At 48.0% G+C, this 22467-nt stretch overlaps 1 protein-coding gene across 1 annotated transcript in view; it reads left to right on the top strand.

The window, feature by feature from the left end:
- The window catches only part of DHX29 (DExH-box helicase 29), a 68243-nt gene extending 46595 nt beyond the window's left edge, over positions 1–21648 (top strand). Inside the window, exons 19-28 of the mRNA XM_040421254.1 lie at positions 604–692; positions 1039–1167; positions 2281–2356; positions 2642–2866; positions 3240–3376; positions 10194–10284; positions 11195–11506; positions 11654–11785; positions 13968–14064; positions 21395–21648. Coding sequence (XP_040277188.1) covers positions 604–692; positions 1039–1167; positions 2281–2356; positions 2642–2866; positions 3240–3376; positions 10194–10284; positions 11195–11506; positions 11654–11785; positions 13968–14064; positions 21395–21444 — 1338 coding nt within the window. The 3' untranslated portion in view covers positions 21445–21648. The remainder of the gene's footprint in view (positions 1–603; positions 693–1038; positions 1168–2280; positions 2357–2641; positions 2867–3239; positions 3377–10193; positions 10285–11194; positions 11507–11653; positions 11786–13967; positions 14065–21394) is intronic.
- Positions 21649–22467: the final 819 nt, after the last annotated feature.

Here is a 22467-nt window from a genome sequence, read left to right as displayed (position 1 = left end):
ACCCTGTGTAAAGAGGGATGTGCTGCCAACAATATGTGAACTGAATGGGGGATGAACAATAGTAATAGCGATCATTCATCCACCGTTCATTTTGAATTGGGTCACACAAAAGACCTTTACATGAGCATTGACTTGAATCTAAGAGGGTTGTCGCTCAGCTGTATTTGGCAGTCCAATTGAAATGAATGGGAAGCACGACCACCGCTCCATTCACTTCTATGAGGCTGTCGGAAATAGCTGAGCCAGCACTCCCAAAGGAATTAATTCGGTGTGCGCTCCTTCAATTTGTGGGTCCTTATCATACATTAGGGACATATCCTAGCGATATTCCCTCAATGTCTGAGGTGAGACAACCCCTTTAAAGGGGTCGTTCACGTTTTGCCATCCCTCCTCCCTGCCAGACCTGTGGAGGGAAGCATTCTCATCTGCTCCCCACCCCTAGATTACGGCTCCTTCAGTCCATGGCACTCTGGTCCCCGCTTATCCACACCTGGAAGGGAGAGGGGTCATATGTGCAGTGGCAGCGGTGACGTGCCACTGGAGCGGACGGTCAATAGTGTTTCTTGTATAACTGTTTTTTCTTTTCATTACTTTGAATTACAGATTGTGCTGGCAACAAACATTGCTGAAACGGGTATCACAATCCCTGATGTGGTCTTTGTCTTCGATGCTGGAAGAACCAAGGAAAACAGGTGATCTGCCTCCTTCCACTTGGTTTTAAATTCTCTTTAAAAAAAAAAAAAAAAATACCATTTTAACCTATAAATCAATACATGGTCAGTAAATCTAAATCCATGAATCTGTTATTATTTTATTCAGCCTTTTCTTTTTGAGAAAGCTGAGCGACAACCAACATGGCCGCTGTTAAATCTCTCACGGGCAGTCAGCTAGCTGTTCAGTAATTGTCTATTATTGCTGCATATCTAGGCCGATTTACTAGTCGGATGACTAAGAAATCTGGGTGACAACTCCTATAAGCTGAGAAGTTAGAGGTGTTCAGGATTTTAATATGCTGCGATGTTGGATCATTTCTTGTAGATATCATGAGAGCAGTCAGATGAGTTCTCTGGTGGAGACTTTCATAAGCAAAGCCAGTGCGCTGCAGCGGCAGGGAAGGGCCGGCCGGGTCCGCGATGGATTTTGTTTCCGACTGTACACCAAGGAGAGGTAAAGAGCCTTGTCCAGGAGATCCTGTACTCTGGATCTTGTAGAATTAATGTGAATATCTGACATTATAGTGAAACCTTTTATTTGTGCATTGGGGAGTCTTAAAGGGGGTTATCTGGTACTTCAAAACTGATGTTCTATCCTTAAAGGGTTTGTCCACTTTTTTATGTTGACGACCTATCCTCAGAATAGGTCTTCAATATCAGATTGGCAGGGGTCCAACTTCCAAAACTCCCTCCGGTCTGCTGCTTGAAGAGAACACAGCGCTCCTACGACCGCTGCCTTGTCTTCACCGTTTACCTGCTAGCTGTAGGAAATTGCAGCGGTGAGCAGGTGTGATTACAACTCCACCGTCCTATTCACGTGAACAGGAAGGAGCTGTCCCCATTCACTACATTGGGACCATGGAGCTGTAATTACACCTGCTCGGCACTGCAGTTTCCGACAGCCAGCAGGTAAACGGTGAAGAGAAGGCAGTGGTCATAGAAGCGCTGCATTCTCTTCAAACAGCTGACCGGCAGGGTGCCGGGAGTCAGACCCCCGCTGATCTGATGTTGATGACTGATCCTGAGGATAGGTCATCAACATAAAAAAGCAGACAACCCCTTTAAGATAGGCGATCGGTATTACTTTTCTTTGGGTCCCAATTTAAACACCATGACCAGCCAGCTGTTTGAGGGGGCCACTGCATTCCTGTGAATACTATGTCCCCTCAGTGTTTACCAGGCGCATGCTGTGTACATCGAAGTCAGTTTTATATGTGCCTAAAGAAAGGGGGCGTATACAGGGTGTGTATTATGGACAATAAATGAGCACTATTAACCCCATAAATTTAAAACTGTTTTTTAGTCACATATTTGGAGGACTTGCTTCCCTTTTTATGGGTGGGCAACAACTCATCAAGAACCTGCATCTCCAAGGGGCCTTTAGGTCTTCAACCTGCCTGATAGAGCCATTTATAACATGAAAAGGATAACCCCCAACATTGTCTACAGGACCTTCCACCCCACAGTGATTGTTTTAAAGGAGAAAGCATGATGCCGGGACCATCTTTGAAGTATTTTTCTCATTATTCCTTTACATTTCATAATATCTGTATTTTATTGCTCACAGATTTCACAGTTTTATGGACTATTCAGTTCCAGAAATATTGCGAGTACCTTTGGAAGAACTTTGCCTCCATATCATGGTGAGGTTTGCCACATTACTGATTTATTAGAAAAAAGCTGGCAATATAATGACATTTAAATAGAGCATGTGACATTCTTTATGCTGCCAGATGGTGCCCATGGGCAAGAGTGGTGCGGTGTCTGGAAAAGCAGAGCTTTCTTCTAATCTCAAGCAACCATCTTTAAGGCACCTCTTGAGAAATGACCGTTCCGTATAACACTTTGAAGATTACTAAGGTTCCCAGTTGCCTGTACATTATGAATTATTCCTAACTTATTCTCTTTTTCTATGTTGTTGAACCCAGAAGTGTGATCTTGGCTCTCCAGAGGATTTCCTATCCAAGGCATTGGATCCTCCACAAGTCCAAGTAATCAGTAACGCCATGAACTTACTACGGAAGATCGGGGCCTGTGAGCTCACTCAGCCCAGGCTTACTCCTCTAGGTCAGCACCTTGCCGCTCTGCCCGTCAATGTGAAGATTGGCAAGATGCTTATTTTTGGGGCTATCTTTGGCTGTCTGGATGCTGTGGTAAGAAGATGATTTCTTTTCTTTTTTTTTTTATTGCATAGCAAACTGGGTCTGCTTCTAGAATATTAGTCACTCAGCAGTCCCAATGTCCTTCTCTATAAAAAAAAATATAGCAATATTTTGGTGAATCGGTCTCAAGGATAGCTGGGTTACATATATGACCACCATTACAGCTATTATAAGGGGTGTCACTTTTTTCAGGATCTGTCCCCTCTTCCATGGTGCTATTTTCTTAAAATTTATTTTTTTACCCTGCTTATTCCAATAGATAAGATGAACATGGCATTCACCACTAGGGATGTGCAGGTGTCTTATTGACATCCCTGTTAGCTTCCTGACCCCGTTTAAAGTAATGATTGTTCCCTTGTGACAGGCAACCCTGGCAGCCACCATGACTGAAAAATCCCCATTCATGACACCGATTGGTAGAAAAGATGAAGCAGATCTGGCAAAATCCTCCATGGCTCTAGCTAGCTCTGACCATTTGACCATCTTCAGTGCCTACATGGGGTAAGTCACATGAACAGAAGGATCGGAATGTACTGGATTACGTTATTTCTCCCTGATAATTAGGTCTATGTACCGTGTCCATGTAGTATTCAGCTTTTCGTGGCTGTATGGAAGAATTTTTTAAAGCCTGACATTTAGTGCATATTGCTATGATGTGCCACAAAGGCTAGATAGGGGCGGGTCCTACCCCTGAGACCCACTTCTGTCTCCAAGACGGGGCCCCAGAAGTGAAGGGAGAACAGCTATGCATGCGCTGCCACCCTCCGTTTACCACTATGCGAGCAGCGGCTCGTTTTTTTTTTGGGAGTCCCAGAGCTGTGAATGGAGAGGTGACCACGCTTGCGCAGTTTTGCTCTCCATTCATTGCTATTGGACTTCTGAAAGTAACCAAGCATGCTTGCTCAGCCATTTTTGGAAGTCCAAAACCAGTGAATGGAGAGGATGCCTCGCCTGCCCAGTGTGCTGTCCTCCTCTTGGGGAGCCCTGTTCTGGAGATAGGAGTGGGACCCACATCTATTTGAGGTTTGTGGCATATCCTAGCGTTATTCCATACATGTTGAGGTGCGACACCCCCTTGTCAGGTGGCACAGGCAACTGGTGTATGATGTATACCATGACTACTTCTGAATAGACATTATACAGACTGCCATTAACAGAGGCCTATATTCTGTTTATAGACGTACAGGACAGTGTAGGGGACATTTGATTTTCTCGCCCATTTTCCTTGGGGGACACAGGAAACCATGGGTATAGCTCTGCTCCCTAGGAGGCGTGACACTAAGTGAAAGCTGTAAGCCCCTCCTCCATCAGCTATACCCTCAGCCTGGAGGGAGAGACTGCCAGTTTTTTGCTTAGTGTCCAAGGAGGCAAGACACTCCCTGCTTAGGCAGGGTCGCTTTCCTATAATTTTTTATTTTTTTGCGTTATTTGTTGTTTTTAATTCGGTTTTTTTCTACTTGCAGGGACAACAGAGGCGCACTAGACCCCTCTGTTTCTCCCGGGGTTGAGTTGCGCCAGTGCCGGTAATTCCGCACTGCCGCCTCCCCCACAGAAGACAAGGTGGACCAGGGCAGCCTCGCTCCCCTGCGTCCCGCCAGCTCAAGGGTCACCCGCACGCCAAGTCCCTCCCCCGGCTTCCTGCCACTGCGGTGCCAGTAGCTGAAGGGGCGACCCTGCTGGATGGATTGAGGGTGAAGACAGCGGATGGTGAGAGTGGCTGCTCCAGCCCCCCCCTTTCCCTCCCTCCCACCGCTGCTACGTCTACGCTTGAAGACTCAAGCGTTTTCCATCCACCATCGACCCCCCCCCCCCCCCATGGGCATAACTGGGCCGGCAACTTTTACCGGGCATCATTTGGGGGGACTTCGGTCTTCTCCAGCGGCAGGGCATCAGGGGGACGGCTGTGGGCAGGAGGCCGTCTGCCACATCCAGGCGCGGCGGGGGCCGCTTACTTGGCGCGAACGGCGCCATTTTAGCTTGGCCGGCACTTCATCTTTCTTGGGGGTTAAATCATTTTGCCGCGCGCGCGCGGCTCTGCCTTCTCCTTCAGCGCGGGGGGGGGGGCGGAGCTTCCCTACATGCGCTCCGCTGCTTCCTGCTTCGTCGGGCAGCACATCTCTAGTGCTGCGTGGAATCCTCTCTGCCGTCCGATCCTGAAGCTCTTCATCTCCGTACCTGCTGCCACTCCTCCACAGCCTCCTTCAGTCTGCTGCCCTTACTACTGCCGCTTGCGCTGTCCGCGGGTCTGGTAGGACTGTTAACCCCCTCCGTGCCACCAGTGCTGCTGCCTGGGTGTAATCCCCGTTCCGTTTTTTCTCTGGGGTCTCCCCCTTTAAGTGCAACATTTTTTCCACCATGTCAGACCCTTCTGCAGCCGCCAAGCCTTGGTACCATGCCTGTACCGCTTGTAGGGAACCCTTTCCCCGGGGGCAGTCTGATCCGCACTGTCCTGCATGCCGGGCTCCACCGCAGCCTCAGTCGCCCGCTGTGTCGCTCCCTGCTTCCTCTGACCCGCCTGACTGGGCTAGATCCCTGTCCCAGGCCGTGGAAAGCCTCACCCATGTCGTGGGCCGCCTAATAGACAGGCCGCCTACCCCGCAGGATGCCACTCTTACTATCGCACCCTCCGGGTCCACCGCTTCTGCCGCTGCGGCGGGTTCACCCTCTCTTAGTGACCCTTCCCGAGCTAGGCACTCTCAGAAGCGTTTTAGAGTAGAGCGAGCCTCCTCCTCGGATGCCTCTCTCTCTCCGCCTCGCGTGCGCACTCAGACGGGCCTCTCCTCTCCAAAGGATTCGCCCTCTGAAGGTGAATTGGCGGCTTCGGATTTGGAAATGGACTCGGCCCTGCCGTCCAAGCTAGCCTCAGCGATGGGTCAACTCATCTCTGATATTCGTGACACCTTTAAAGTGCAAGATGACCCCCCTAGCTCTGACGCAGCTAGCGTCTCCTTTATCAGACCCAAGCAGGCCTCCAAAGTCTTTCCAATCCACTCTGATTTCTCCTCCGTGGTGTCTAAGGCTTGGGCTCGCCCGGACGCCCGTTTTGTCAATCCCAAGAAGCTGGACATTTGCTATCCTTTTCCAGCCGATGTTGTGGCCACCTGGTCGTTCCCACCCAAGGTGGACCCCCCTGTGGCCCGTCTGTCAAAGAACACGGCCATTCCTGTTCCCGACGGGTCCTCTCTTCAGTCAGCGGAGGACCGTCGTATGGAGACCCTTTCCAAGGGCATTTTTGCTGCCTCCGGTTCTGCCCTCAGACCGGTTTTTGCCTCTGCCTGGGCAGGTAAAGCAATCTCTGCTTGGGGTGTGCAGCTGGAGCAGGAGTTGGACTCGGACGTCCCCATCCAGGACCTACGTTCCTTGGCCCAGCTTATTGTTCGGGCTGGGAATTTTGTTTGTGAGGCCTCCCTTGATGCGGGAGCCCTTATAGCACGCTCCTCCGCCCTGGCCGTTTCCGTCAGGAGGGAACTCTGGCTGAAGGTTTGGAAAGCGGACGCTGCCTCCAAACGTTCCTTGGCGGGGCTACCTTTTGCGGGTTCCCGCCTTTTCGGGGCCCGCCTAGACGAGCTTATTTCGGAGGCCACGGGTGGTAAAAGCACCCATCTTCCTCAACCCCAAGCCAGGGGCGCCCCCCGCGGACGCCCTGGTGCGTCTCGTTTTCGGTCCTCCCGCAGGACCTCTGGGGCTCGCCCCGCAGCTGCCGCTTCGGCCCCTCCCCAGGATAAGCGTAGGAAGCCGTTTTTTCGGGCGCAGCCCTCCTGGCGCAGGCCGCAGGCTGCCCGCACACCCGCAGCAAAGCAGTCCTCTGCCTGAAGGTGCGCCCCGGGTGGGGGGCCGGCTCCTCCTTTTCAGGGACGTCTGGATGGCTCTCGTCTCCGACGCCTGGGCTCTCGAAATTGTGTCTTCCGGATACAAAATCGAATTCGCGTCCTTCCCTCCAGATCGGTTCTTTCGCTCCCGCCCGCCGCGGGACCCGAAAAGCGCGGCCGCGTTCTTTGCGGCTGTTCAAGCCTTACTGGACAGGGGGGTGATTACCCCCGTTCCTCTAGAGGAAAGGTTCTAAGGGTTCTATTCGAACCTCTTTGTAGTTCCCAAGAAGGGAGGTTCGGTGCGGCCCATTTTGGACCTCAAAAGGCTCAACCGTTTTCTCCTCCTTCGACGGTTTCGGATGGAGTCCCTCCGTTCCGCGGTGGCTTCCCTGGAGCGGGGAGATTTCATGTCTTCCATCGATATACAGGATGCCTACCTCCATGTTCCGGTAGCCCGGTGTCACCATCGCTTCCTCCGATTCGCCGTGGGGGACCTTCACTTCCAATTTGTCGCCCTTCCCTTTGGGCTGGCAACAGCCCCCCGGGTGTTCACCAAGGTCCTGGCCCCGGTTTTGGCCTTACTCCGCTCCAGGGGTGTTTTTCTGCTGCCGTACTTGGACGATATCCTCATCAAGGCTCCGTCATTTTCTCAAGCGGTTGCCAGCGTGGATCTCACTCTAGAGACCCTGGCGAGGTTCGGTTCGGTCATCAACTTCCCCAAGTCCTCCCTTCCCCCCTCCAGACAACTGGTCTTCCTGGGAATGCTTTTAGACACGGGAGCGGCGGAGGTACGTCTTCCCTCGGAAAAACGTCTGACCCTCCGTCGGGCGATTCGGGGTCTCCTTCTCCACCGTCGACCGTCCTTCCGCTTCTGCATGCGGGTCTTGGGGCAGATGGTTGCCTGCTTCGAGGCGATCCCATTTGCGCAGTTTCACTCCCGCCCTCTCCAACGGGCGATCCTCTCCTCCTGGGACAAATCGCCGGAGTCTCTGGACCATCCCTTCCGTCTATCGCCTCCGGTGTGGTCATCTCTCCGCTGGTGGTTACAGGCCCCTCTTCTGGGCAAGTCCTTTCTGCCGCTCAACTGGCTGGTGGTTACAACCGATGCCAGTCTCTTGGGCTGGGGAGGCGTGTTTCCTCCCCGATCCGTCCAGGGCATTTGGTCTCCATCGGAGTCCAAACTCTCGATCAATGTCCTGGAGCTGAGAGCGGCCCTTCTGTCTCTGCGACACTGGACTCATCTGCTGAGGGGTCATCCAGTTCGTGTGCAATCGGACAACGCCACGGCCGTGGCGTACATAAACCACCAGGGGGGCACTCGCAGCGCAGCAGCGATGCGGGAGGTCACCAGCATTCTCCGTTGGGCGAAAGCCCACGTCCCGGCTCTATCTGCAATTTTTATTCCAGGGGTGGACAATTGGGCGGCGGACTTCCTCAGTCGCACCACCGTCGACCCCGGCGAGTGGTCTCTTCACCCGGAGGTGTTCGAGGCCATTTGCCTTCGTTGGGGCATGCCGGACGTGGACCTCATGGCCTCCAAGTTCAATCACAAGGTCCCCGCCTATCTGTCCAGGGCCAGGGATCCGGGAGCTTGCGGAGCCGACGCCCTCGTTCTTCCTTGGCGAGGCTTCGCGCGTCCATACATATTCCCTCCCATCCCACTCCTGCCCAAGGTCCTTCGGAAGATCGCGGCGGAAGGCGTCTCGGTGATTCTGGTCGCTCCGGACTGGCCCCGCCGGTCTTGGTACGCCGATCTCATGCTGCTCCTGGCAGACGCGCCCTGGCCGCTGCCCGCCAGGGAAGATCTTCTCTCTCAGGGACCGATCTTCCACCCGCGTTTAAGGTCCCTACGTTTGACGGCGTGGTTGTTGAGACCACCGTCCTGACACGTAGGGGTTTTTCTGCGGACGTCGTCCGCACCATGATCCGCGCCCGTAAGCCGTCCTCTTCTAGGATCTATTATAGGACCTGGAGGACCTATTTGGGGTTCTGTGCCGATCTGGGGATTCCTCCGCTCCACTTTTCTCTCCCCACCGTTTTGTCTTTCCTTCAGAGTGGCCTTGCCCAAGGTCTGGGTCTTAGTTCTTTGAAGGGTCAGGTGTCTGCGCTGTCCATTTTGTTTCAGCGCCCACTGGCCCCCCTTGGTCCTGTCAAGACTTTCCTTCAGGGCGTGGCTCACGCGGTTCCTCCGTACCGCCCTCCGGTACCGCCCTGGGACCTGAACCTGGTTCTCTCAGCGCTCCAGGCTTCTCCTTTTGAGCCTCTGCGGACTGTTTCCTTGCGGCTTTTGTCCTGCAAGGTTATTTTCCTTGTAGCCGTCACCTCTCTTCGGAGGGTGTCCGAATTGGCTGCACTCTCCTGTCTGGAACCTTTCCTAGTGTTCCACCAGGACAAGGTGGTTCTTCGTCCGGTCCCTTCCTTCCTTCCTAAGGTGGTCTCCGCCTTTCATCTGAACGAGGACATCGTTCTCCCCTCCTTGTGTCCTTCCCCTTCCCACCCCCGGGAGAGGAAGCTTCATCGCCTGGACGTTGTCAGGGCGCTGAAGGTTTATCTGGAGGTAACCAGCTCTTTCAGGCGTACTGACTCGCTCTTTGTGGTTCCGGAGGGGTCGCGCAGAGGGATGGCGGCGTCCAAAGTTGCTATCGCCCGTTTTATCAAGATGGCTGTTACTGAGGCTTATCTCGCCAAGGGCAAGGTTCCGCCCCCTGGTGTTACCGCTCACTCCACTAGAGCGGTCGGGGCTTCCTGGGCTCAGAGGAATCGGGCTTCTACGGAGCAGATTTGCAAGGCGGCCACTTGGTCCTCCTTGCACACCTTCACCAAGTTCTACAGGGTGCATACTCATGCGTCGGCTGACGCTGCTTTAGGCCGTCTGGTGTTGCAGGCGGCAGTTGATTGATGCCTCTGGGTGTTGGTCTGGTTGTTCTGGTCCCTCCCTTCTGGGACTGCTCTGGAACGTCCCATGGTTTCCTGTGTCCCCCAAGGAAAATGGGCGAGAAAAGGAGACTTTTGTATAACTTACCAGTAAAGTCTCTTTCTCGCTCTTCCTTGGGGGACACAGCACCCGCCCTTCATTTGGGTTTACAGTTGTGGTTCCGGCTTGGTTGCCCCCGTTGGGGCTTGACAGTTCTTTTTTCCGGTTGGTGGTTATCTTTCACTACTTGGACACGCAACTGGCAGTCTCTCTCTCCAGGCTGAGGGTATAGCTGATGGAGGAGGGGCTTACAGCTTTCACTTAGTGTCACGCCTCCTAGGGAGCAGAGCTATACCCATGGTTTCCTGTGTCCCCCAAGGAAGAGCGAGAAAGAGACTACTGGTAAGTTATACAAAAGTCTCCTTTTCCTGCCTGCTCTATTATCAGATTTCACTTACTCATAAATCACACATATCTGATAACAAAATAGGGGAATTGGTATGTGTATGCGATTCCTGTATCCTGTAGGAATGTGTCATCCCAAGACTCATCATGTAGACCTGTTTCTTACGAGGGACTCCCTTTGTCTTCACAGGTGGAAGATGATCCGAGCAGAAGGTTATAACTCAGAGATGAGTTACTGCAGGAAGAACTTTCTAAACAGAAAGGCACTTTTGACTATAGAGGTATTGCACTAGTTTTCCATTTTAATACTGTATGACATATATGAATTGACTGGTAGTCTCATAAAATTGGCGACACCACCTTTTATTCAATGATATTGTCATGCCTTACATGTTCCTTGTTCAATAAAACGAGTTTTAAAAAAAATGGTAACACCTGTCTAAGGCTGGGCTTTACGGCGATCTTGGCCTGGGCTTTACGGCGATCTTGGCCTTAACACCTGACGCATAGGATTTGGGGATTGTGGTCACGGTAACTTGCTTGTCGCACTGTAACCCCTCTCAGTTCAATGGCTGGAATGCTACACAGTGCTCGTGGGTCGTGCAACGGATGTCGTGGCCAAGATCGCCATGAAGCCCCAACCTTATCTAAAATGGATCACTGAGGAATGGAAAATGGCACCATGCGCTGCTTTACCTTTTATTTTGCTGCCATTAAAGTGCAATGTCTAGTTACCTATATGTCTAGTTAGATAGCATTATGAGTGTAAGGATTTATCAAAGATGGCAGACCCGCCTTTCAGAAGATTGGCTGTGGCAGCCATGTTGGCCGTGCATGAGTGCAGCTCTCTCCATTTTATTTCATGGAAGTTATGAAATGTTCATCCCATAAACTATGATGAAGATAACACATGCATGTGCGGTCCTTTGTCTCCTCTTCTCTGGAGTTCTGAACACTACGGCCCTTAAGAATGGGTTCAGTCTGACAGTGTGGCCCTCAGAACAAAGGTTGTGCAACCCTGGTCTGTCAGACCCTCCTCTGATAACCAAGATGGAGAACCCCAGGACTCAGCACAACCATGCATCACCTTCAATCAGATCATGATTGCCGCTGAAAATGACATTAGTATGCCAGTGCATAGGTCTACAGTACAGGCTGCGCTGTGTAAGGTAAATCTCTTTTCTTCTTAAGGATGTGAAACAGGAGTTAATTCGGCTGGTGAGGGCAGCAGGCTTTGAATGCCCCAAATCAACGTCTTCAAATGGTGTTCAAGTACCCCAGGACAAAAAAGGAAAAATGTCTACAGAGGAGATGTCGCTCCTTAAAGCCATTTTGACAGCTGGTCTGTATGACAATGTCGGGAAGATCCTGTGCACAAAGTCAGTGGATATCTCAGAGAAGTTGGCGTGCATGGTTATAACTGCGCAAGGAAAAGCACAAGTGCACCCATCCTCTGTGAACAGAGACCTGCAAACCTATGGCTGGCTGCTGTACCAGGAGAAGGTGAGATGGTGTTACTGTACTGTCCATGTGCTGGCCCATTAGTTCCCTAATGTATGTGCCGTCCATAGAAACTCACAGCTTCAGGAATGATAAATGTTTATTTTGTACCAGTTACAGTCTATCCATCATTCCTCTGTTCTTCCACAGGTTAAATATTCCAAGATCTTCCTCAGAGAAACTAGTCTGGTGTCTCCCTTTCCAATACTCCTGTTTGGAGGTGATATAGCCGTACAACACCGGGAGCGCTTGCTGACTGTAGATGACTGGATCCAGTTTCAGGTACATTCAGTTTTTATACAAATGTGTTTTTTTTTGTTGGGATGCATGTGAATAGTTTGATGTTCCACTGCATATCATTTGTATAGCCAGATCGTCGCCTGTGGGATGTGCTGGGAAACAAATTCGATCCATGGAGGCCGTAACCTCACAATTTACAGGACTTAAAGGCTATGTACGCCTTTGGGTACAATTTTTTTAAATTATGGTATTGTACTGATTTTGAGCGAAAATAATTTTTTCAATTGGTCTTTATTACAAATATGGAGCCTTTTTTTCTGTACAGGGCTGATATGCTTTTATAGAGGGATCTGAATTTACTCTCTGTTCTGTCAGCCAGCTAAGGCTACTTTCACACTGGCGTTTCTGGGTCCGCTTGTGAGATCTGTTTCAAGGCTCCCACAAGCGGCCCAAAACGGATCAGTTTAGCCCCAATGTATTCCGAATGGATAAGGATCCGCTCAGAATGTATCAGTTTGTCTCCGTTCCGCCTCCATTCCGCTCTGGAGGCGGACACCAAAACGCTGCTTGCAGCCAAACGCATCTGTCCTGACTTACAATGTATCAGGATCCGCCTCCCATTGACTTTCAATGTAAGTCAGGACGGATCCGTTTGACTTGCACTTAGACTTAAATTTTTTTTTCACAGAGTAATGCAAACGGATCCGTTCTGAACAGATACAAGCGTTTGCATTATAGGTGCGGATCCGTCTGTACAGATACCAGACGGGTCCGCACCTAAACGCAGGTGTGAAAGTAGCCTAATCTGAAGCCTCCTCATCTCTGCTCTCTGACCTTATAAACACTCATCATAGCTCAGTTCTTATCTTACTGACCAGAATGTGGCTTAAATACTTGTTTATGACCTCTTAGTAAATTAGAGATAAGGGTTATTAGATGACCGGCACAATGTGAATTAAAAAGTACCATTCACACAGCTAGACAATCAATTAACCCTCTGTGAAAGAACGGCTCCATGTTTTTAATAAAGACCAATTGGAAAAAAAAAATTTAGCTCAAAATGTTTAATCATTTGCCTCCGAATGCCTTTAAAGATATAAGTTACCACAGATCATCTTCACAGACCCTGCAGAGTCTGTGACTCAACATAATAGAGTTGTTTTGAGTGGCTGATGGGGACCTACCAAATATTAGACAGGCGGTTTTAATGTTATGTCGGCATACAATCCCAATTCCCCAAAAAGTTGGGACATTGTGTAAAATGTAAATGATTGTAATCAAAAACAGGATGATTTGCAAATCTCATATCTCTCTGCTTCTGAGAGACTCTGCCTCTCTAACATGCTCTTTTTATACCCAGTCATGTGATTTAGTACCAAATTGCTCCTCAAAATGTTTTTATTAGTACCATTTACTTTTTCAGCCTTTTGTGACCTCTGTCCCAACTTTTTTTGAGATACATTGCTGTCATCATGTTCTAAATAAGTACATTTTTTTTTTTCATGAAATGGTAAAATGTCTGACTTTCAACATCTGATATGTGTTCTATGATCTATTGTGAATAAAATATGGGTCTATGGGGTTTGTAAATCTTTGCATCCTGTTTTTATGTACATGTTTTTGCATTTTACACGGCGTCCCAACTGTTTTGAAATTGAAGTGTATATACAAATCAGTTTTATGTTTTTCTATGACCATCTGATAATCCAGTATATTTGATAATCCAACATATTTCTGTTGCCATTAAAGGGGTTTTCCCATCTCAGACAATGGGGGCATATCGCTAGGATATGCCCCCATTGTCTGAAAAGTGCGGGTCCCACACCTACAATGAGAACGGAGCAGGGAAATGAACGCCCTCCATTCATTTCTATGGGGCTGCAGCTCAGCTATTGCCATCTGCCACATAGAAATTATTGGGAGCATAGGCCGCGCATGCGCAGTGCGCTCCCATTCACTTGTATGGGAGCAGCACTTGGTGGTGGACAGACCCCGGGGGGTCCTCCAGCCACAGCGCTCCCCGCTTCATTTTCGTTGTAGGTGCAGGTCTCAGCGATATGCCCCCATTGTCTGAGATGGGAATGCCCCTCTAACACTACATGACAGAACGTTTGCATTGCTTGCATTTGTGTATATTGTGAAGTTTGTTTGTAATCTGTAAATCTGCCCGTATCTTCAGGCCTGTGAAGTCTTTTCACAACCTTTGTTCTGTTTCCCTTCACAGGCTCCGGTGAAGATCGCCGTCATCTTTAAGGAATTGCGTGTTTTAATAGAATCTGTGCTGAAGGAAAAGTTACAAAACCCTAAAATGTCTCTTGAAGGTAACAGTTGTTTTCATTATTATACCTGGAAGATGTTAGGTTTTACAAAAGGAACCGTTTTAAATTTTTATAATTGCAAGAAAGAACAATAGACCCAAGGTGGACGGCAACATCTTGAGTTACAACCTAAACATTATTGTACGCTGGTGTAATGACAACACTTATCGGAAGTCACCAGATTTGCAAAATGTATAATTTTTTTGTTGGGTGGCAGGGTTTGATGCTTTGATTGACTTTCAGCCTAAGGCCTCTTGCGCACGACCATAAGGCTTTTTCAGTATTTTGCGGTCCGCAAAAAACGGATCCGCAAAAAATACTGAAGACGTCCGTGTGCATTCCGTTTTTTGCGGAACGGAACAGTTGGCCCCTGATAGAATAGTACTATCCTTGTCCGTTATGTGGACAATAATAGGACATGATCTATCTTTGAATGGGAATACGGAAGGCATACGGAGTCTCTTTTTTTTGGCGGATCCAATGAAATTAATGGTTCCGTATACGGAACTCAAAAAGCGGAATGTAAACAGAAAAAAAAAGAGGCCTTAGTCTACACATGTTAGAGCCGCAGTTTGTGTTCCAGAGAAGTTACACATGCATTTTTCTGTGAATTTGCTGCAGATTTTGTTGCTGCTCTGACATGTGTAGACTAAGGATTTTTTTTCTCCACATCTAAACATATTCTAAAAGGAGTGTTCATGAGCAAAAATGTAATGGGGTTGTCTCCCTTCAGCAAATGGCATTTATCTTGTAGACAAAGTAAATACCAGTCACTTACTAATGTATTGTGATTGTCCATTTTGTTTCCTTTGCCGGCTTGATTCGTTTTTCCATTGCATTATACACTGCTCATTTCGAGGGTTTATGACCACCCGGAAATCCAGCAGCGGTGGTCGTGCTTGCACACTATAGGAAAAAGCGCAGGCCTCTCTGGTGGCCGGGTCCGCAGGAGCACGCATGCGCAACAGATCCTGTCCCAGCCACCTCATATCTGTTCTGCAATGGTGACCCCTGGATATGAGCAATGTATAATTTGATGGAAAAATGAATCAAGACAGCAAAGGAAGCAATATGGACAATCACAATACATTAAGTGCTTTGTATTAACTTTTTCTACATGATAAATGCCATTTGCTGAAGTGAAACAATCCCTTTAATGCCTTTATAGCCATGCGATATATCTGGGGAAATCTAAAAGAAACTGCAAATTTTGGTTTGGTCATAAAATGTGTGGTTTGGTAATGGGCAGTGGATAAGTTTTTACTATCGGTCTTATAGTGCTGATTTTTTTCGTGAATGGTGATGTACACACCTGCAATTGTTAAAATGTAAGGAGTGCAGTCTCAACTCAAAGACCAATGTTAAAGGAGTTGTCTTAGGTTAGAAAAGATGATCCGCAAAAGTAATAAAACATGAAAAAACAATATAAATCTGGTATCATCAGATTCATGTCAACCTGCAGAATAAAGTTATCATATCATATATACCACTTAATGGAACCCCATACTAAATAAAAATAAAGAACAGAATTACAATTTTGCCCTCTCCCCCAAAAAATGAAATAAAAGGCAATCAAAAATTCATTTAAAAAAAAGCAAGCACTCACACAACTACGTTGATGGAAAAATAAAAATGTTATGTATCATAATATATGGCAATGCAAAATACAACAGATTTTTAATAAAGTAATTTTATGATGCAAAAGTAGTAAAATATGAAATTAATATAGAAATCTAGTTTTACCATAATCGTATCAACCTGCACAATAAAGTTATCATATCATATATAGACCACATGGGAAACCTTATAAAAAATAAAAAACACTGACTGAATTGCAATTTTTGCCTCCCCACTACCCAACAAATTAAAATAAAAAGTGTTCAAAAAGCGAAATGCATGCAGAATTGTTATCAATAAAAACTACAGCTTGTCCCGAAAAAAATTATGATCCCACACACAGCTCAGTTAACAACAAAAAAAAAAAGTTATGGCTCTTAAAAACCATGTCAGCAAATTCCATATTTAAAAAACAGATGGCATTTCCCCAAAAAGCAGTTTGACTACATTTGGGTATTTCCATACTCAGGAGAAATGGCGTCACAAATAATGTGATGCTTTGTCCCCTTTTAACCTTTGCAAAAATGAAAAAATTGGAGCTAAAGCAACGTAAAATTGTCAAACAATGTCAGAATCGCTTGGATATGTAGAAGCGTTCCAAAATCATTACCACATAAAGTTCAGATTTGAAAAATTGGGTTTCTTATCCGTATATTGGGGGACACAGTCTTGACTTTGGGTATAGCTATTGGCCCTAGGAGGCAACACTAAGCAAAGAAACCTCTGTCTCCCGCCAGCATTCGGGTGACCACAGCCGTCCACGCCGCAAGTCCCCTCTGTTCTGGTGTAGCGTCCCTCAACAAGGGGCCGCACACCGAAGGTGGTGACCCGGCTGGAGCCAGGGGGCAGAAGACGCCGGACAGGTGAGTATAAAGTTTGGAGACTGCCCATAGTGCCCCCCTCCCCACGTGTGATGGTCCCCATGTGGTCGCCCTGTACTATGGGCAGCAATAAGAGCCCTTTAAATTGAAATGGCACCTGGGGGCGTCCGTTTTCCAGGGCCAGCGTGCAGGACTCATGGGGCTGCTCCGGCTGTGTGGCCGCACGCCACGACGCGTCCTCCGGTGGCTTCCTCGGCCCTGCAACGTCCTCCTGGGAGAGGAGAGGGATGAGTTACCCTCCTTTGTGTTGAGGACATCACCGCTTCCATGGGGCCGTCAGGGCCAATGTTAATTGAGGCCCCAGCAGTATTTAGGGCCTTCTACTGGAGGCGTCCGTTTCCAGGCACACCGCAAACTGTCCTCCGTGGTGGGGGGCGGAGTTTCCTCCTCTGAGCGCCGCTTCCGGGATGGCGTTTTGGCGGGCCGACGGGGCCATGATTAATTGAAGCCCTGGATTCTTTGCGGCCTACTCCCACATCGTATCCCTAGGCCCGGCAGTACCCTGGGCAGGTCTCCGGGGGCGGCCACTACTTTCTCTCTCTGATGGGGCGTCGGTACGCCTGTTCCCTGCCTTCCCTTTAGGGGTGCAAGATTTCCCGGACACTCCCGCTCCTTCCAGACGCAGCGCTCTCAACCGGAAGTTCTTCTGGTCGGCCCCACCGATACACGAGGCCCTGGCTCTGCGGCCTACTAGGCCGTGTTCTCTGTGAGTGTTTGGGGGGCGGGGACTATACCCTCAGAGGTGAGACTTTAGTGCCCATATCTTCGGCCCACTGGGCTCCTCCCACAATCTACTTAACCCCTTCCTTGCCTCAGTGCTTCTGTGGCTGGGGGGAAAAAGTAAAATTACCTATCACTCTTAAAAGGGTTGATAAGTTTTGGGCTGTATGTAATTCCCACACCTATTATTATTATTATTAACCCTTGGAGCTCCGCTCCAATTTTGGGCTTAATTTCCATCACCCTATAGGAGAAGGTGTCCAGCTTGTTATCTTAGTGCTTGTAGTTCCCCACGTTCAAGCTTACACTGTGTCCTCTCTATAGCTACAGCAGAGCCAGTGGCGCAATGTATAGGCGGCGTATTTGCCCTACTGCTAGCTACTTACACTAGGATGCTGTACATCCTGTAGCAGTAACAAGCCCCCTCCGTTTCCCGTGTAGCGTCTCTCCTCAAGGGGCCGTACACCGAACGTGTTGATCCGGCTGGGGGCAGAAGACGTCCCTTCCTTAGGTGGAGCACTTGCACTATCATTGGAGACGGTACATACTATAGCATTACCCTCCTTTCAAAGGCGGAGTAATTGCACTTCCACTGGATGCTGTGCAGCCTGTAGCATTACCCTCCTTCCTTGAAAAAGGTGGAGTAATTGCACTTCCAATGGATACGGTTCATCCTGTAGCATTATCCTCCTTCCATAGGTGGCAGCCGAATGCCCCCTCCATTCAACTATGAACATATCGATATTTTCCAACGTCTGGTGATGTCAGACTTTGAAAGAATTTAGCCTAAAGGCGCAGTTCAAAGAAATTTGTCCATATTAGAACTTGAAGCTTTAAAAGCTTTGGAAAGGGACAAATCTATTATCATAAAATCAGCGGATAAGGGTGGCAATCTGGTAATTATGGACCATGAGAAATACAGTAACCTGTGTCTTAACATTCTAAAAGACCCAGAGAGCTACCGTGTACTAACGGGGGACGCTACAAAAACTTTCATAACAGAATTGAAAAATATACTTCATCGGGGAGAGACTTTAAAGTTATCAGTGAGTGTGAATATGACTGCCTCCTCCCCACTGTACCCCAAGTAGCAAGGTTCTACGCAATTCCAAAGATCCACAAAGGGACGACCCCCTTAAAAGGTTGTCTTATCGTATTTGGGGTTGGGTCATTATTACAAAACTGTGATCTTTACATCGACCAGGTTTTGAGGCAATTCGTCCCCTCCCTCCCCTCTTACACGAGGGATACGATGGACTTCCTAATCAAAATTGAAACACTGAGTATTGACCCTTCCTGTTTGCTCACAAGTATCGATGTGGAATCGCTATACAGTGCTATTCCACATGAAAAAGGGTTAACAGCAGTGACTCAATACCTTCGTACAAGGGACATTTATTGCAAGGCACACAATGAATTTGTACTTACTCTTCTTGAATTTACTTTGACGCACAACTTCTTTTTATTCGATATTGTCCCGCGGGGACAATATCTGAGAACACATAGAAACTGCTCTAGCCACCAAGAGTTTTTTGTGGAAGCCAGGAAGCTACAAATCAGATTGACTGAAAGGGGATACCCGCAGAGAATTTTGCGGACTGCCTTCAATCAATCACTGACACGGGATAGAGCAGCTCTTCTTACTCCCAAACTTCAGATGAAGTACAGGCTCCTATCCGCCTGATCTCAACCTTTGACGTCACAAATACTGAAGTCAGAGTAGTGTTGGATAAATACTATCTCACCATACCCTAGCATAACTTACCGGCATGGATGGAGTCTGCGGGACCGTCTGGTGCACAGCCACTACGTAGCTCCGTCTCAGACAGGCACCTGGCTCGACCGTAGACCAGTAGGTAGTTTCCGATGTGGGAGATGTAAGCCATGGGATTATGTATCTGTTACAAAAACAAATAAATGTTCTGCGACTAATCGAATATACACTATGCGTGACTTCGCAAATTGTAAGACCAAGAGCGTAATTTACATCTGTCAGTGCACCTGCCCTAAAGACTACATCGCAAAAACTTTCAGGGAGGCTAGACGAAGAATCTGTTAACACATTAATGATGTACAGAAGAAGAAGTCCACCCCTATAGCGGATCATGTGCTGGAATGCCACGGGGGCGACTACAAGGAGCTAAAATTTGCATTTTTGGAAGTAGTGCCCCAGTCGCCAAGAGGAGGTGACTGGGATAGAAAAATTCTGCAGAAGGAGTCCGAATGGATTTTTCGATTTAAATCCCAAGCACCAGTTGGTCTCAATGAAAGACTCAATTTCACTTGTTTCATTTAGGAATATGACCCCGTTACCCCTCAACCACATGAGGGTCTTTTCTTTCTTAGCTCTAGTCTACCTTGCCTCAGTATGATCTAACTAACTGTCCCTGACTGGCCAAGATGCGAAAAGTGTCCAAATTTTTGCCAGTGGCCTCTATCCCTGCCTACTGACATATAAGTTTTTTTCTAGTTGACAAGAGTCCGCCCATATCTTGAACGGACCTTTAGGTTAACTGTTGGTTCTATTAATTAGGTGGAGGCAATCACCTGGGATTTTATTAACATCAGCAAAGGGCATAGGTAGGTGCGCATGAATGTCATATCATTCCACATGCGTCCCATCCGCCGGAAGTGCTTCTTCCGGCGGGCAGAAGACAAGTAGCACACCGCTTCTTAAGCTGAGCCTTCTTTACCAGTCCGGTGCAGCAGCACGCACCTGCCGCAGGCTTTTAGCGCGCCTTTTGGGATATGGTAACATGTAAGTAAACGGGACACCAATGTCCCCTCTTGGAATGTGTGTTATGAGTGTAATTTATTGAGACAATGATGCCTTTTATCCCAGGTGAATGAATCATTTCCTTATCATAGGAATCACATGTGATGCCTTCTCTGCACATCCATGCTACAAGCCTCCGCCACGTAACGTAATATATCATTCTTTTGGGTATCTTTTTGTTTGTTTGAGGGGCCCAGTATAATCGTTTGTATTTCCCTAAGCAACCCCCTGATGAACCCAGGTGGGTGAAACGCGTTGGAGTAAGAGGGAAACCCAGTCTGTCTGAGGGCCTACTAGGGTAAGCCAGGGGAGGCACGAGGACGGGGAGATTTCACCTTCAGGAGTCATCCCCTGGCAGAGGTATTGGTTAGGAAAACATTAGGGATAATAGTCCCTCCTTTCACCACTACCTCTGTCCATCCTCCCTCTATAGTTTCTGGTGATCCCCAGTGTTCCTTTCATATTGATCCTTTAGCTACTCATTTGTTATCGAAATTCCTTTACGTTTATTAGGATTACAACCTTGTTATATATCCTTAGGTGATCAGGCCTATTAAAATTTAGTTTTAATGGTCTTATTTTGCATAGGTACTTTGTTATGTCCAAAGTTTCCATTTTTTGATGGATTCGTTTGGCCATGGTGGAAGCGTACTGCATCAGGGGTGCAGGGCGGCTGCCTGGTCGTCTGGGCACACTTTTCCAAGTTTTACAGGGTGCACACCTTTGCATCTTCTGACACTTCTCTGGGGCGTAGAGTTTTGCAGAAAGCGGTCCTCGGATTGGCCGGATGGCTTCTTCGTTTATGACCCACCCCGGGGACTGCTCTGGAACGTCCCAAGCTCAAGACTGTGTCCCCCAATGATATGGATGAGAAAACTAGATTTTTGTACTTACCGTAAAATCTGTTTCTCTTCCGTTCATTGGGGGACACAGCTCCCACCCTGTATGTACATTACTGGTTCGCCTAGATGGGCCCTTCTGGTTTTTGATGATGACCCATCTCCGGTTTTCTTCCTTTTTATTGTTTGCTGTTGGCTGCTCCTACTGCTTTTGTACAAACTGATTAGTTTATTGTCAGCAGGATGGGTATAGCTGAGAGGAGGAGCTCACACTTTCTTTGCTTAGTGTCACCTCCTAGTGGCAATAGCTATACACAAGGCCAAGACTGTGTCCCCCAATGAACGCAAGAGAAACAGATTTTACGGGAGTACAAAAATCTAGTTTTTGTCCTTAAGGGGTTAAACAAATGTCAGTGGGTTTCCGCTATACCTTTATTTTCCTTTACCTGAATGACTGACAGGGCAGCAATAATTTTCATTTATGTCCTGTACTTTTACAGATGATGAAATTTTAAGAATCATCAAGGAACTGATTAAAACCGAAAAGTGAAGCTCATTGGATTCCAATCCCAAGGATTGCTGTACTAGGATGTAACCGGGCAAAGACATGAGCATTTAAATCCTGTGGTATTTCAGCTCTGCTGTGTATGACTAGTTTTCTACCTCTTATCAATGTTGCCTGCAGCGTTGAAGGGAAATAATGACATTATTTTATTCATCTGTTAATGAGTTTCAAATTAAATTCAGTGCCATATTGGAAGTGTTTATGTCTACTTTGGTTTTATGTTACAATGTGGTTTATATATATTATATATAGATTCTAGTACTGTTAGCCTCTGCTCTGTGAAGTTGTGCTCGTTCATTGATCTATAGTACCTATGCACTAAGCCTGTAAGGCACATTCATCTTCTGAAGGACTGACTCTCTATAATGAAGAGCTATCGTGCCAACGATAGTGTAAGGCCAGGCACACATGAGCGGGTTCTGTGCGTGAAACTCGCAACTTGTGTCAGCGTGAGGTCCTCTTCTGATTTCCGCTCCTCTGACATGATCGCACAGCGTTATAATGCTGTGTGACCCTGAGAGTCCTGGAATCTACTGAATTATACTGACATGATGCTGTCAATGTAATACAATAGAATTCCAGACTCTCAGAGTCGCACAGCATTATAAATCAGTCGGAGGAACAGAGATCAGAACGGGACCTCACACTGACACACGCTGCAAGGTCCTCGCATTGAACTCACTCATGTGTGCCTGGCCTAAGACCAGGTCTATAGTCTGGCCCCGGAGTTTGAAGTTTGAGTAGCTATCACGTCTGGTAAAGCAGGTACCAGACGTGCGGCGCAGAGGGAAGGGAGACCAGGTGGCCTAACACAAGGGAGAGGGAGGAGTGGTGACCCCTAACTCACCTAGCACTGGCACCTGGCTACCCTGATTCCAACAGCTCCAGCAGGCTCCACAGCAACACCACCTGAGGTCAGAATAGATAACCTGAAAGAAAGGTCTATATCTGGCAACAAGGGAAGTAGGAAGAGAGAATATATAGTAGCTGGGAGTGGCAGACCCAGAA

Source organism: Bufo bufo, chromosome 2 (genome assembly GCF_905171765.1).
Source record: "Bufo bufo chromosome 2, aBufBuf1.1, whole genome shotgun sequence".
NCBI classification, from domain to species: domain Eukaryota; kingdom Metazoa; phylum Chordata; class Amphibia; order Anura; family Bufonidae; genus Bufo; species Bufo bufo.
Note: the sequence above shows the minus strand (reverse complement) of the source record. Positions and strands in the feature narration are given on the sequence as shown.